This window comes from Ornithorhynchus anatinus, chromosome 8 (genome assembly GCF_004115215.2).
Source record: "Ornithorhynchus anatinus isolate Pmale09 chromosome 8, mOrnAna1.pri.v4, whole genome shotgun sequence".
NCBI lineage: Eukaryota > Metazoa > Chordata > Mammalia > Monotremata > Ornithorhynchidae > Ornithorhynchus > Ornithorhynchus anatinus.
Window position 1 is genome coordinate 21,443,026 of NC_041735.1, and position 12,305 is coordinate 21,455,330.

The following is a 12,305-nucleotide window of genomic DNA, read 5'->3' on the forward strand; positions in this document are numbered from 1 at the left end:
CAGAAACCTCCCGACAGCCCACCCATCCCATAACTCCTCTTTCCCCAACGGATCGAGTCTACGTTTCGGCCCCCAGGCGGTAGAGTTTGGATTTCTGGTTTGGCAGAAGTCCAGTTAACTACGGTGTGCCACACCCGGGAACGTTCTACGAAATAATATCAGCAGGATGACGGCCGAATGGCAATGTTGAAGAGGAAGAGGAGGGGTAGATGATGTGAAGAGAGAAGGCGGCCTCTCTCGCTAGCCCGTGTGGCCTGGGAACCGGCCACGGCTCTGAAGCAATTCCGCCGTGCCCACGGGCAGAAAAGGGGGCCCTTGGTATGTTCACCACTTCTCTTCATTTTGCCAATAGGATAAATGTGGCCTTTTTTTTTTTTAAAGGTATTCGTATGCGGCAGGCACTGTAAAAAAGCACTGGGGTAGATACAGATAATCCGGTTGGACTCGGTCCACATCCCACGTGGGGCTCACAGTCTTAATTCCCATTTTACAGATGAGGTAACTGGGGCCCCCGGAAGCAAAGTGACCTGGCCAAAGTCACACAGCAGATAAGAGGCAGAGCCGGGATCAGACCCAGGTCCTTCTGACTCCCAGGCCAGTGATCTATCCACTAGGCCATGAGGTTTTTCTTAATAATTGTAGTATTTGTGAAGCGCTTACCATGTGCCAGGCTCTTTACTAAGCGCTGGGGTGGATAGAAGCAAAGCGAGTTGGACACAGTCCCTGCCCCACATAGGGTTCACGGTCTCTATCTTCTAGATGAGGTCACTGAGGCCCAGAGGAGTTAAGCGACTTGCTCATTAAGAACTGGGCATTTATCAGCCCGCAACACTTTTGACCACCTAACCGTCCCCTCGTCACGGTAGCGTGCCCGACGATTCAACTTTTCAGAAAAACAAAAATACCCACGAGGGATGAGTTGAAGTAAATGTTTACACTGATCAAAACCTAGGGAACCTGTCCAGAGGGAGATGGAAAATTAGGCCTTGGACATTGAATTCATGTGACCGTACGCTTTATAACTCCTCAAGGCATGGCAACATAAAGGAATCGTTGACCCCGTAGCTATTTCTTCCAGCTGTTGTGTTCGATACTTTTGGCGATGGTGTTCTTGGAGATTCTCGGAAGTGTTCTCAAACCAAGGCATTATTACCTAGGAAAGTGATGGAGTCATCCTGGAAATGGCCGGGTCGTAATAAGGTGTGTGTTTTGTGCGTGTGTCACACCCCCTCCCGCGCCACCCCTCCCTCCCCCCCACCCCGGCCCACCACCCACCCACACACAATTACTTTTCCATTTAAAAGGGTTTTATAGGCAGGCCCTGGATCGTATACAACATTTCGGTGACGGAATCTCCAAGGAAACAAATGGAACTTTAAAACCTTTCGCAGTGGGGAGTCTCATTCAGAAACTCGGGCTTAAGAGCTGGGGTAAAGACAAGTAGCATCACAACCGCAGCCCGGCACCCGCGGGGGGATCGCTGCCATTTCGGAGCACAGGCTCCCCGGGTGGCAGCCTAACGCCGTGCCCAATCACCTATGAGCGCAGCCCCTGAGCCTCCTTGAGTTTTGTCAATTCGTTCGGTCAGATCGGCTAGCGGCTTTCTGCGGGGAAAGGACGGGCGGAGGCTTCGGGCTTTAATTTAGACTTCCACTGCTCAGAATCAAGAATACCGAGACCTTCGCAGAACCTTGAAAAACAACAGCTGGAGGGGCGGGAGGGAGGAAATCCTTGGCTACTGGATTATGGCAGCGGCAAAAACTGCCGTGGAAACATCAGTCACCAGGGTGCCCCGGAGCTAATAGGTCCAACTCTGCTCGGTTACGCACACTCGGGACGTACGCTAAAAGATGCTACTGGGTGGTTTCGACGGGCGTACAAGAGCTTTCTCTTGGGTCTCGGGAAGTGGGAGAGGATGTATTTAAAACTAAATGGGACAGCCTACCGCCGTCTTGAATTCAAAGGCCCCACGGGGGCGAACCGGTGTTCAGACAGAACCGAAATGGTTGTTTCTCATGAGCGAGCTCTCCTCCAGAACGGGATGGGCTCCCTTGGTGGGGGAAAAAGAAAATAAGAATGAACGTTTAAATCGGGAGGACTTGGGTCTTCCCTTTCCCTTCTCGGTCCAAAGGAAGGAGGCCTCTCTTCTCCTCAGGGGCGGACCAACCGGGGAAGGCGTCGGAGCCTGAACCATAAACCAGAATTCCCGGGTCCCGCCGGTCGGCCCCTCAGTCCGGGATGACGACGCCCTCGGGAAGTTCCACAACCACCGGGGCGCAGTCCTCGGGCTCCTCCTCAAAATCCCACTTGAACTTCTTCGTCAGGTGAACCTTGAACTTTTCCGCCTTCCGCCTCAGGGCCCGGTCGACGGTGGGGCTGCCGATGTAAGAGAAGAAGACCTAGAGGGAGGAAACGGCGGACAGTCGTTAGCTGGCACACCAAAGGGGCAGGGAAGGACCGCCCGCCAGTGACATTTGGAATCTTCCCTGTAGCCCTGGATCGGCTGCTGCTGGCTCTCTTCCTGGGCACCTGCTACGTGCCCCTGATCCGGAAGAAGAAAAAAAAAACAAAGTCCAAATGCCGGCTCTTGATCTGTCCCAAGCCCGGAGGCCCTGGCGGGGTGGATCTAGGCAAACCCGAGCACCACGAGCCAACGGCGTGAATCCTCCTCTCGCCTCTTCCTCCCTCACAATGTTTAGCGGTCTCTGGGTGGAGGTGGGACGGGGGAAGAGGAAGAAAACTTTTGCTCCTTCGACCTCTCGGATAGACCAAACGCTCCCGTCTAAGGAGCGGCGGGATGAGAATCCCAGACGTTGGAGAGGCTCGGTAAGGGGGAGTGGCTCGGCTGAGGGCAGCGAGTAGGGTCAGCGGACAACACCCTTGCCCAGACCTGAGAGGCGAGGGAAAAAAATGTAGGTACCTCATTTTTCCACAGATCCTGCTATTCGCCTCCAAGAGCCCGGAGGATGCCAGGTTATATGACAAATGTTACAACAGCTCCCAGGTCACCCGCTGCAGAACAAGGGAATGATGGGCCTGGGGTGGAGAGGGGCAGGAGAGACTAACGGCATTAATAACAATGGTATTTGTTAAGCGCTTACCGTGTGCCAGGCACCGTATTAAGTGCTGGGGTGGACACAAGCAAATCGAGTTGGACACAGTCCCTGTCCCGTGTGGGGCTCACGGTCTCCATCCCCATTTTACAGATGAGGGAACTGAGGCTCAGAGAAGTGAAGCGACTCGTCCGAGGTCACACAGCAGACAAGTGGCGGACTCTGGATTTTGCTGACAGGGAAGGGAATGGGCAAAGCAGAGCCCGGGGCCTTTGGCCTGTTAAACATGTTCAGTGCCTAACTCCCTCTTGAAGACATCTCCAAGAGGCCTTCCCCGACTGAGCGCTCATTTCCTCTTCTCCCACTTCCTTCTGTGTCGCCCTGATTTGCTCCCTTATTTCACCCCCAACACCCTCAACCCCACAGCACATATGTCCACATCCGGTAATTTATTTATGGTAACGACCGTCTGCCCCTCCAGACTGTAAGCTCACTGAGGGCGGGGAACGTTTCTACCTCCTCTATTATATTGTACTCTCCCAAGTGCTTAGTACAGTCCTCTACACACACCAAGTGCTCAATAAATACGACTGATTGATAGCCGGGGACACTGGCAAAGATGGAGTGGAGGGCGAGAGTCCCCCACACAGCTGGCCAGCACTCCTGCACTTCACCATCCTCCCCAGAGCGCAAGGCACTGTACCGAGCCCCCGGGGGAGTGCCACAGAAGCCCCACATCCGATCTCCGCCCTCCGGGAGCTTACAACCCATCGATCGATCTAGTGTTTGAGCTTTTCCGGCCGTGACAATCGGAAGCCCAAGCCTGAAAGGCCACAGTATACGCGGTCTTCTTCTGGGACCCAGATGAGGCACTTTACCCTCCATTTCGGGTGGCAAACGTGGGCCCGGAGCAGTCGCCGATCAAACCTCCGGCTCCATTTATGCCCGAGGGACGGTTCAAAGGGGACGACACCGTTCTCTCACCGGGAGGCAACGAGGCTCTCGTTCAAAGACGGAAACAACGGGACGAGCAGAGAAAATGAAGGGCGATCAATCAACGCTATCTACTGGGCGCTTACTGCGAGCAGGGTCTCTACTAAGCGCTCGGGAGTATGACAGAACAGAGTTGGCAGAAACGTTCCCTGCCCACGAGGAGCTCAGAGCCCAGGGAGAAGAGTCAACGCCCTCGCTGTCGGACACGCCATCCCGGCCGTCTTTCTTTAAACCCGTGTCGCCTACGACGAAACTTCGCTGGCTCACTCCCTTGGCCGTTGAGAAACTGTCAGAGAAGCTGACGGTGTAGATTTCATTGTCTGGGTACCTCTGGGAGGGGGAGGGCTGGGGAAAAAGAAAATCAGTTCCCAATCAGCTTCCTCAGTTAAAAGCCAAAAGGAAAAGAGGAAAAAAAACACCCACCCATTAGCTTGGCCAGCCCCACCTGGACATCGAGAAACGCAGCTGGGGGTATAGTCTCCGCTCGTACATCACTGCTGCGGCAACAGAGATTCTGCAATTAGAACTCAGCTGCCTGTTCTGCTGACAAGGCCCAAGATAGCAAACGACACAATGCAGTTCCTCTGTCGGTTCCACGATGCCGGAACAATAGTTGGAAAAACTGGCTTTGGTTATTCAGGAAAGGGGAGATGGGAAGGGGGCGGGAGGGGGGAGAGGAGGAGGGAGATAAGGGGACGCGGGGGAAGATAATACTAATATTTGTTAAGCACTTACTGGGTGCCAGGCACTACACCGAGCACTGGGTCGATAATCGGGTCCCCGCCAATGGATCGACTGCATTTACCGAGTGCTCAGTGTGCGGCGCGCTATACTAAGCGCTTGGGAGATTACCACATAACAGCCGCAACTGACCCATTTCCGCCCCACGATGAGCTTATTACAGGCTACAGACACGGGGCTCGCAGTCTTTATCCCCATTTTCCAGCCGCGGGAACCGAGGCCCAGAGAAATGATGCGACTCGCCCAAGGTCACACCGCGGACGAGCGGCAGGGCCGGGAGCGGAACCCAGGTCTCGACTCCCAGGCCCGGGTTTTTTCCACGCCGCTTCTCTACTTGACCGCAGAGACTTTGGAAGACATCTATTCCCGGCAGAGGCCGAGGGGTTGGTTTCTTTCCTTTCACTTCATCCCCCCGCCCCCTCCTTAAGGACGTTTCTCTCGCCGAGCAGCAGCGTGGCCCGGTGAGAAGAGTGGGTTAGGAAGACGCTCGGCTGGGGTCGGCCGCAAGCTACACCTCTCCGTTTGGGGTCTGAACGGCGATCGTCTCCGCGGTGCCCACTCTCTTAACGAGGGCTTCGGGCTGCCGGCTTAGACGCTGCCCGTCTTCTCCGGGCCCCCGGTCCCGTCTCGGGGTCCCCGTTCTCCGCTCGTAGGAGCCCGGCCGGCGAGAGCTCCCTTGGTTTACACTGGGGATCGCTGTCCTCGGCCGGGGCAACGCTCCCCCGGACCGACAGCTCGCACTTCTCGCCGCTTCGGCGCTCGAGGCAATTACTGAGACGCTCAATCGCGGGAGCTGGTCACGAGGAGATAAATGAGACTCATCCATCTCGAAGGGAGGAAGCCGTACCAGATGAAGACTATACATCATTTGAAGCGTCTTTCCTAATTACCGCTCATAATAAAAATGTAATTGCTAAGTTAAAAGCAAATTCCACTTTTTAGAGGAGAGAGAGAGAATTACAGCGGAGACTGGCACTTTGAACGGGAAATCGAAGTTACTCTGAGGGTTCGGACGAGCTCTAGGGAGCCGCAGATGTCGCGTTGGAGACGGGTGCCGGGAACTCAACTCCTACTGGACCGAGACACTTCCAGGCGGGGTGTCGGGGGGGGGGGGGGGGGGAGGGCGGTGCCCTGGGAGCCGGGCAGAGATGGCGGCCTCGTGGAGAGAGCACGGGCCTGGAGGTCAGAGGGACCTGGGGGCTAATCCCGGGCCCCGCCACTTGCCTTTTGGGCAGGTCGCTTCACTTCTCCGGGACTCTGCTACCTCGGCTGTAAAATGGGGACTAAGGCCGTGAGAGTCCTCACGTGGGACACGGGGCTGTGTCTAATAAGCAGCGTGGCTCGGCGGAAAAGAGCACGGGCTTGGGAGTCAGACGTCATGGGTTCTAATCCCGGCTCCGCCACTTGTCAGCTGTGTGACTTTGGGCAAGTCGCTCCTCTGAGCCTCAGTTCCCTCATCTGTCAAATGGGGATGAGGACTGTGAGCCCCGCGTGGGACGACCTGATCGCCTTGTATCCCCCCAGGGCTTAGAACGGTGCTTTGCACACAGTAAGCGCTTAACAAATGCCATCATCATCATCACCATCATCATCGTAACGATGATGGCATTTGTTGAGCGCTTACTATGTGCAAAGCACCGTTCTAAGTGCTGGAGAGGATACAAGGTAATCAGGCTGTCCCACGTGGGGCTCACAGTCTTCATCCCCATTTGACAGATGAGGTCACTGAGGCACAGAGAAGTTACGTGACTGAGCCGGGATCTGAACCCATGACCTCTGACTCCCAAGCCCGGGCCCTTTCCACCGAGCCTCGCTGCTTCTCATCTGATCTGATCAACTTCAATCGACCCCTAAGGGGGAGGGAGAAGAGTTACTGGATCCCCATTTGGCAAATGAGGACCCCGAGGCCCAGGGAAGTCAACGGGCTTACCCGGGGCCACACGACAGGCAACCAGGATTAGAACCCAAGTCCTCATTTCCCATCCCCGGTCCTCCGCTCTTTCCCTGGGCCACGTCGCTCAAAAACCAGGCGCTCGCTCTTCCTCCGGCCTCAACTGCCGTGGAGGTCAGCAGAGTCGGAGAAACTCCCGGGGGGAGCACTGGCGAGCCCGAATCCAGCACGGGGGCGGCCTCCTCCTCGCCTGCTCTTCCCCCCTCCCCCCCCCCGGGGCAGCCCGGAGTTGGGGGCCTCACCTGTAAGGTGGTTGTTAGAAAGTTGTCCTGGGAGACGATGTCCACAAAGAAGTCGGGTGGAACTTCATTCAGCTGGTGGTACAGGACGGTGATGAGGGTGCTGTAGAAGTCGGGCATCTCGGTCATGGCGACTTCGGACCGGCACAGGAGGTCCAGGAGCTCCTTCCAGTGCTCGAACGCATCGTACACGTGCCCGATCAGGAAACAGATGAAGGCGAACTGCAACTCGGCTGGAGAGGCGCCCCCCACCCCCACCGGGAGACAGACAGATGTTATTTCGGCCCAACGATCAAACCTGTGGGATGAGGTGAGCGCTCCCTCTGTGACCTCTGGGCATTTGATATTCGCCCCACCCGCTACTCCACCGCACTTACGTACACACCTTGAAATGAAATATCATCCACTGTCCGTTTATATTAACGCCGGTCTCCCCCTCTAGACGGTGAACTAGTTATGGGCGGCAAAGCGCCGGGGTAATGAATACTAATATCGACGATGGTATCTGTTCAGTGCTCACTTTGTGCCGACGACTGTTCTAAGCACTGGGGTAATAACGATGATGGCGGTATTTGTTGAGCGCTTACTCTGTGCCAAGCACCGTTCTAAGTCCTGGGGTAATAATGATAACGACGACGACGGTGTTCGTTAAGCACTTATGTGCCAAGCGCTGTTCTAGGCGCTGGGGGGAGATGCAAGGTAATGTGGTTGCCCCACGTGGGGCTCGCAGTCTTACTCCCCGTTCTACAGAGGAGGGAACTAAGGTCCAGAGAAGCGAAGCGGCTCGGCCCGGATCACGCAGCCGACGAGTGGCGGAGCCGGGACGAGAACCCACGTTCTCTCCGAGCCCGGGCTCTCGCCCGTCCCCCCGGGCCGCGCTGCTTCTCCCGCAACGCCCGTTTTCCAGCCAGGGTGACCGAGGCCCGGGTCAGGGTGGATAAAAGCCAATGGGCCTCGTGGGGTTCCCAGACTCGATCCCCATTTTCCAAAGGAGGTGACTGCGGCCCCGAGCAGAGCGACCGGCCCCAGGCCGCCCAAACGGGTGGGGCGAGTGGCGGAGAGCTGGGACGAATCACGACGAAGCAGCGTGGCTCAGTGGAAAGAGCCCGGGCCGGGGAGTCAGAGGTCGTGGGTTCAAATCCCGGCTCCGCCGCTTGCCCTTTGTGCCACTCTGGGCAAGTCGCTTCGCTTCTCTGCGCCTCGGTTCCCTCGACGGTCGAATGGGGATGAAGACTGTGAGCCCCACGTGGGACAACCCGATCACCTCGAATCCTCCCCAGGGCTTAAAACAGTGCCTTGCACATAGTAAGTGCTTAACCAATGCCGCCATCATCATCATCATCATCACCCTAGCGCTGCGAACGGTGCTTGGCACCTAGTAGGCGCTCGACCAATGCCATCATCACCGTTACTACCCCAGCATTGCGGGCGGTGCCTGGCACCTAGTAAGGGCTCAACCAGGGCCATCATCCTCATCATCGTCGTTATTACCCCAGTGCCGAGGATGGTGCCCGGCAAACCATCATCATTACTACTCTAGCGCAGAGGATGGTGCCTGGCACCTGGAAAGGGCTCAACCCGTGCCATCATCCTCATCATTACCACAATGCCGAAGACAGTGCCTGGCGCATCATCACCATGATTACTCTAGCGCAGAGGACGGTGCCTGGCACCTAGTAAGGGCTCAACCAGTGGCATCGTTATCGTTATTACCCCAGTGCTGAGGATGGTGCCTGGCTCATCCTCATCATTATTACTCTAGCGCTGAGGATGATGTCTGGCACCTAGTAAGGGCTCAACCCGAGCCACCATCATCATCATCACCCCGGTGCTGAGGACGGTGCCTGGCACTTGGTAAGGGCTCCACTCGTGTCATCCTCCTCGTTATTACCCTCGTGCAGAGGACGATGCCCGACACCTAGTAAGGGCTCAACCCGTGCCATCCTCATCATTATTACCCTGGTACAAAGGATGACACCTGCCACCTCGTAAGGCCTCATCCCGTGCCACCATCATCCTCCTCACCCCGGTGCAGAGACCGATGCCTGGCACCTAATAAGGCCTCAACCCATGCCACCCTCATCCTCATGATCATCACCCCGGTGGAGAGGCCGATGCCTGCCACCTAATAAGGCCTCCACCCGTGCCACCCTCATCCTCATCATCCCCCCGGTGCGGAGGCCGATGCCTGCCACCTAGTAAGGCCTCCACCCATGTCACCCTCATCATCACCCCGGTGTGGAGGCCGATGCCTGCCACCTAGTAAGGCCTCCACCCGTGTCACCCTCATCCTCATCGTCCCCCCGGTGCGGAGGCCGATGCCTGCCACCTAGTAAGGCCTCCACCCGTGTCACCCTCATCCTCATCGTCCCCCCGGTGCGGAGGATGATGCCTGCCACCTAATAAGGCCTCCACCCGTGCCACCCTCATCGTCACCCCGGTGCAGAGAATGCTGCCTGCCACCCTCATCCTCCCCCCGGTGCAGAGGCCGATGCCTGCCACCTAGTAAGGCCTCCACCCGTGCCACCCTCATCCTCATCGTTCCCCCGGTGCAGAGAATGCTGCTTGCCACCCTCATCCTCCCCCCGGTGCGGAGGCCGATGCCTGCCACCTAGTAAGGCCTCCACCCGTGCCACCCTCATCGTCACCCTGGTGCAGAGAATGCTGCCTGCCACCCTCATCCTCCCCCCGGTGCAGAGGCCGATGCCTGCCACCTAGTAAGGCCTCCACCCGTGCCACCCTCATCCTCATCGTCCCCCCGGTGCAGAGAATGCTGCCTGCCACCCTCATCCTCCCCCCGGTGCAGAGGCCGATGCCTGCCACCTAGTAAGGCCTCCACCCGTGTCACCCACATCCTCATCATCCCCCCGGTGCGGAGGATGATGCCTGCCACCTAGTAAGGCCTCCACCCGTGCCACCCTCATCCTCATCGTCCCCCCGGTGCGGAGGATGATGCCTGCCACCTAATAAGGCCTCCACCCGTGCCACCCTCATCGTCCCCCCGGTGCAGAGAATGCTGCCTGCCACCCTCATCCTCCCCCCGGTGCAGAGGCCGATGCCTGCCACCTAGTAAGGCCTCCACCCGTGCCACCCTCATCGTCACCCTGGTGCAGAGAATGCTGCCTGCCACCCTCATCCTCCCCCCGGTGCAGAGGCCGATGCCTGCCACCTCGTAAGGCCTCCACCCGTGCCACCCTCATCCTCCCACCGGTGTGGAGGCCGATGCCTGCCACCTAGTAAGGCCTCCACCCGTGTCACCCACATCCTCATCATCCCCCCAGTGCGGAGGATGATGCCTGCCACCTAATAAGGCCTCCACCCGTGCCACCCTCATCCTCATCGTCCCCCCGGTGCGGAGGCTGATGCCTGCCACCTAATAAGGCCTCCACCCGTGCCACCCTCATCGTCCCCCCGGTGCAGAGAATGCTGCCTGCCACCCTCATCCTCCCCCCGGTGCGGAGGCCGATGCCTGCCACCCTCACCCTCCAGCTCATCCCCCCGGTGCCGAGGACGCTGGCCGCCCCCGGGCCGCGGCCCTCGGGCGGCGGGTGGGGTGTGGCGGAGGTGCGGGGCTCACCCAGGAGGTCCCCGGGGCAGTGCGGGTAGCGCCGTCGCAGCACGTCCCGCAGCGCGGAGGTGCGGTCGAGCGCGTTCCGGGTGACCTCGGCCGGGTGCGCGCCGTGGGGGCAGAGCCTGCGGGGCAGGGGCGTGAAGCGCAGGCGGGTGCCGGGCCCGGGCCGCAGGGCGGGCAGGCGGCGGAGGCCCTCCCGGTAGGAGCGGCAGGCGGGGGCGGGCGCGGGCGGCAGGGCCCGGGCGCGGTCGGCGGGGGTGGGCAGCGCCAGGACCGGCAGGACCTCGGCCTGCGCCAGCACCGTGCGGGACGACGGCTGCAGCCGCTCCACCGCCCGCCGGTCGACCAGCGCGCTGAGGGCGGCCCAGCGGCGGCGCCGGCCGCGGGGGTAGGGGGCCAGGGTCGGGGTCGGGGCCGGGGTCGGGGCCGGGGCCGGGCCGGGCGGGCCCAGCCGGGCCTCGGCCTCGTCCCAGCGCAGCAGCACCGCCTCGCCAGGGCCCAGCACCACGAAGACGCCCGTGCGGGGCAGGCCGCAGTGCACGAAGTGCACCCCCGCCGGCACCCCCCGCAGCCCGCCGAAACGCGGCCCCACCCGCCACGTCTGGCAGTCGATGCCGAACTCCGAGCCCTCGGGCAGGCCCGTCACCAGCACCCGGCCGCCCTCCCGCCGAGCGGGCGGCGGCGGCGGCGACGACATGCCGCGGCCCGACTACCGCCACTCGGGCGGACGCCGCCCCGCCTAGGCCCCGCCGGAAGTCGCCCGCGCCGAAGCCGCCCCGCCGGAAACGGCGCCCCGCGCCCAGACGGGCCCACCCTCCTCCGGGGCCCCGCCGGCCTCCCATTCGTCCCCTTTCGTTCCGCGGGAACGATGAGCATATTCCTTCCTTCCAAAGTAGCGATGCGGCGCTTACCGTTCATTCATTCCATAGTATTGATGGAGCCGCTGGCTATTCGTTCATTCTATAACATTGATGGAGCGCTTACTATTCATTCATTCGACAGTATTGATGGAGCGCTGGCTATTCATTCATTCGACAGTATTGATGGAGCGCTGGCTATTCATTCATTCAATAACATTGATGGAGCCCTGGCTATTCATTCATTCCATAACATTGATGGAGCCGCTGGCTATTCATTCATTCGACAGTATTGATGGAGCGCTGGCTATTCATTCATTCCATAACATTGATGGAGCGCTGGCTATTCATTCATTCGACAGTATTGATGGAGCGCTGACCATTCATTCATTCACTAGCATTGATGGAGCACTGACTATTCATTCATTCAATAGTATCGATGGAGCGCTTACTATTCATTCATTCAATAGTATCAATGGAGCGCTTACTATTCATTCATTCAATAGTATCAATGGAGCGCTTACTATTCATTCATTCAACAGTATTAATAGAGCGCTTACTATTCATTCATTCAACAGTATTTATGGAGCGCTTACTATTCATTCATTCGATAGTATTGATGGAGCGCTGACCATTCATTCATTCACTAGCATTGATGGAGCACTGACTATTCATTCATTCAATAGTATCGATGGAGCGCTTACTATTCATTCATTCAATAGTATCGATGGAGCGCTTACTATTCATTCATTCAATAGTATCGATGGAGCGCTTACTATTCATTCATTCAACAGTATTTATGGAGCGCTTACTATTCATTCATTCGATAGTATCGATGGAGCGCTTACTATTCATTCCATAGTATTTATGGAGCGCTTACTATTCATTCATTCGATAGTA

The 12,305-nt window shown here is 58.1% G+C and overlaps 1 protein-coding gene across 2 annotated transcripts; it reads right to left on the reverse strand.

Annotated features, from left to right (window-relative positions):
- Positions 1–1,289: 1,289 nt before the first annotated feature.
- On the reverse strand, positions 1,290–11,274 carry AAR2 (AAR2 splicing factor). 2 transcript variants are annotated; one of them, XR_003761560.2, is made up of 4 exons: positions 10,555–11,274; positions 6,981–7,210; positions 2,921–3,036; positions 1,290–2,399 (listed from the first exon to the last, which is right to left on the reverse strand). XR_003761560.2 is itself a non-coding variant. In XM_029070986.2 (3 exons), exons 1-3 carry the CDS (start codon positions 11,243–11,245, stop codon positions 2,229–2,231), a joined length of 1,092 nt encoding a protein of 363 aa, XP_028926819.1. In that variant the 5' UTR covers positions 11,246–11,266; the 3' UTR covers positions 1,290–2,228. The 2 variants fall into 2 exon arrangements, 1 of the variants encoding a protein (XP_028926819.1); XM_029070986.2 differs by lacking the exon at positions 2,921–3,036 and having other exon boundaries at positions 10,555–11,266.
- Between the last annotated feature and the right edge of the window lie 1,031 nt (positions 11,275–12,305).

What these genes read in the sequence shown, in the direction of transcription:
- AAR2 (XM_029070986.2), bottom strand. Translation starts at nt 11,245, where the DNA reads ATGTCGTCGCCGCCGCCGCCGCCCGCTCGGCGGGAGGGCGGCCGGGTG. An exon ending in CTGCCCCGGGGACCTCCTGG is followed by an intron (nt 7,211 to 10,554) that starts GTGAGCCCCGCA and finishes GCGCCTCTCCAG; the next exon opens with CCGAGTTGCAGTTCGCCTTC. An exon ending in TTCTAACAACCACCTTACAG is followed by an intron (nt 2,400 to 6,980) that starts GTGAGGCCCCCA and finishes TCCTCCCTCTAG; the next exon opens with GTCTTCTTCTCTTACATCGG.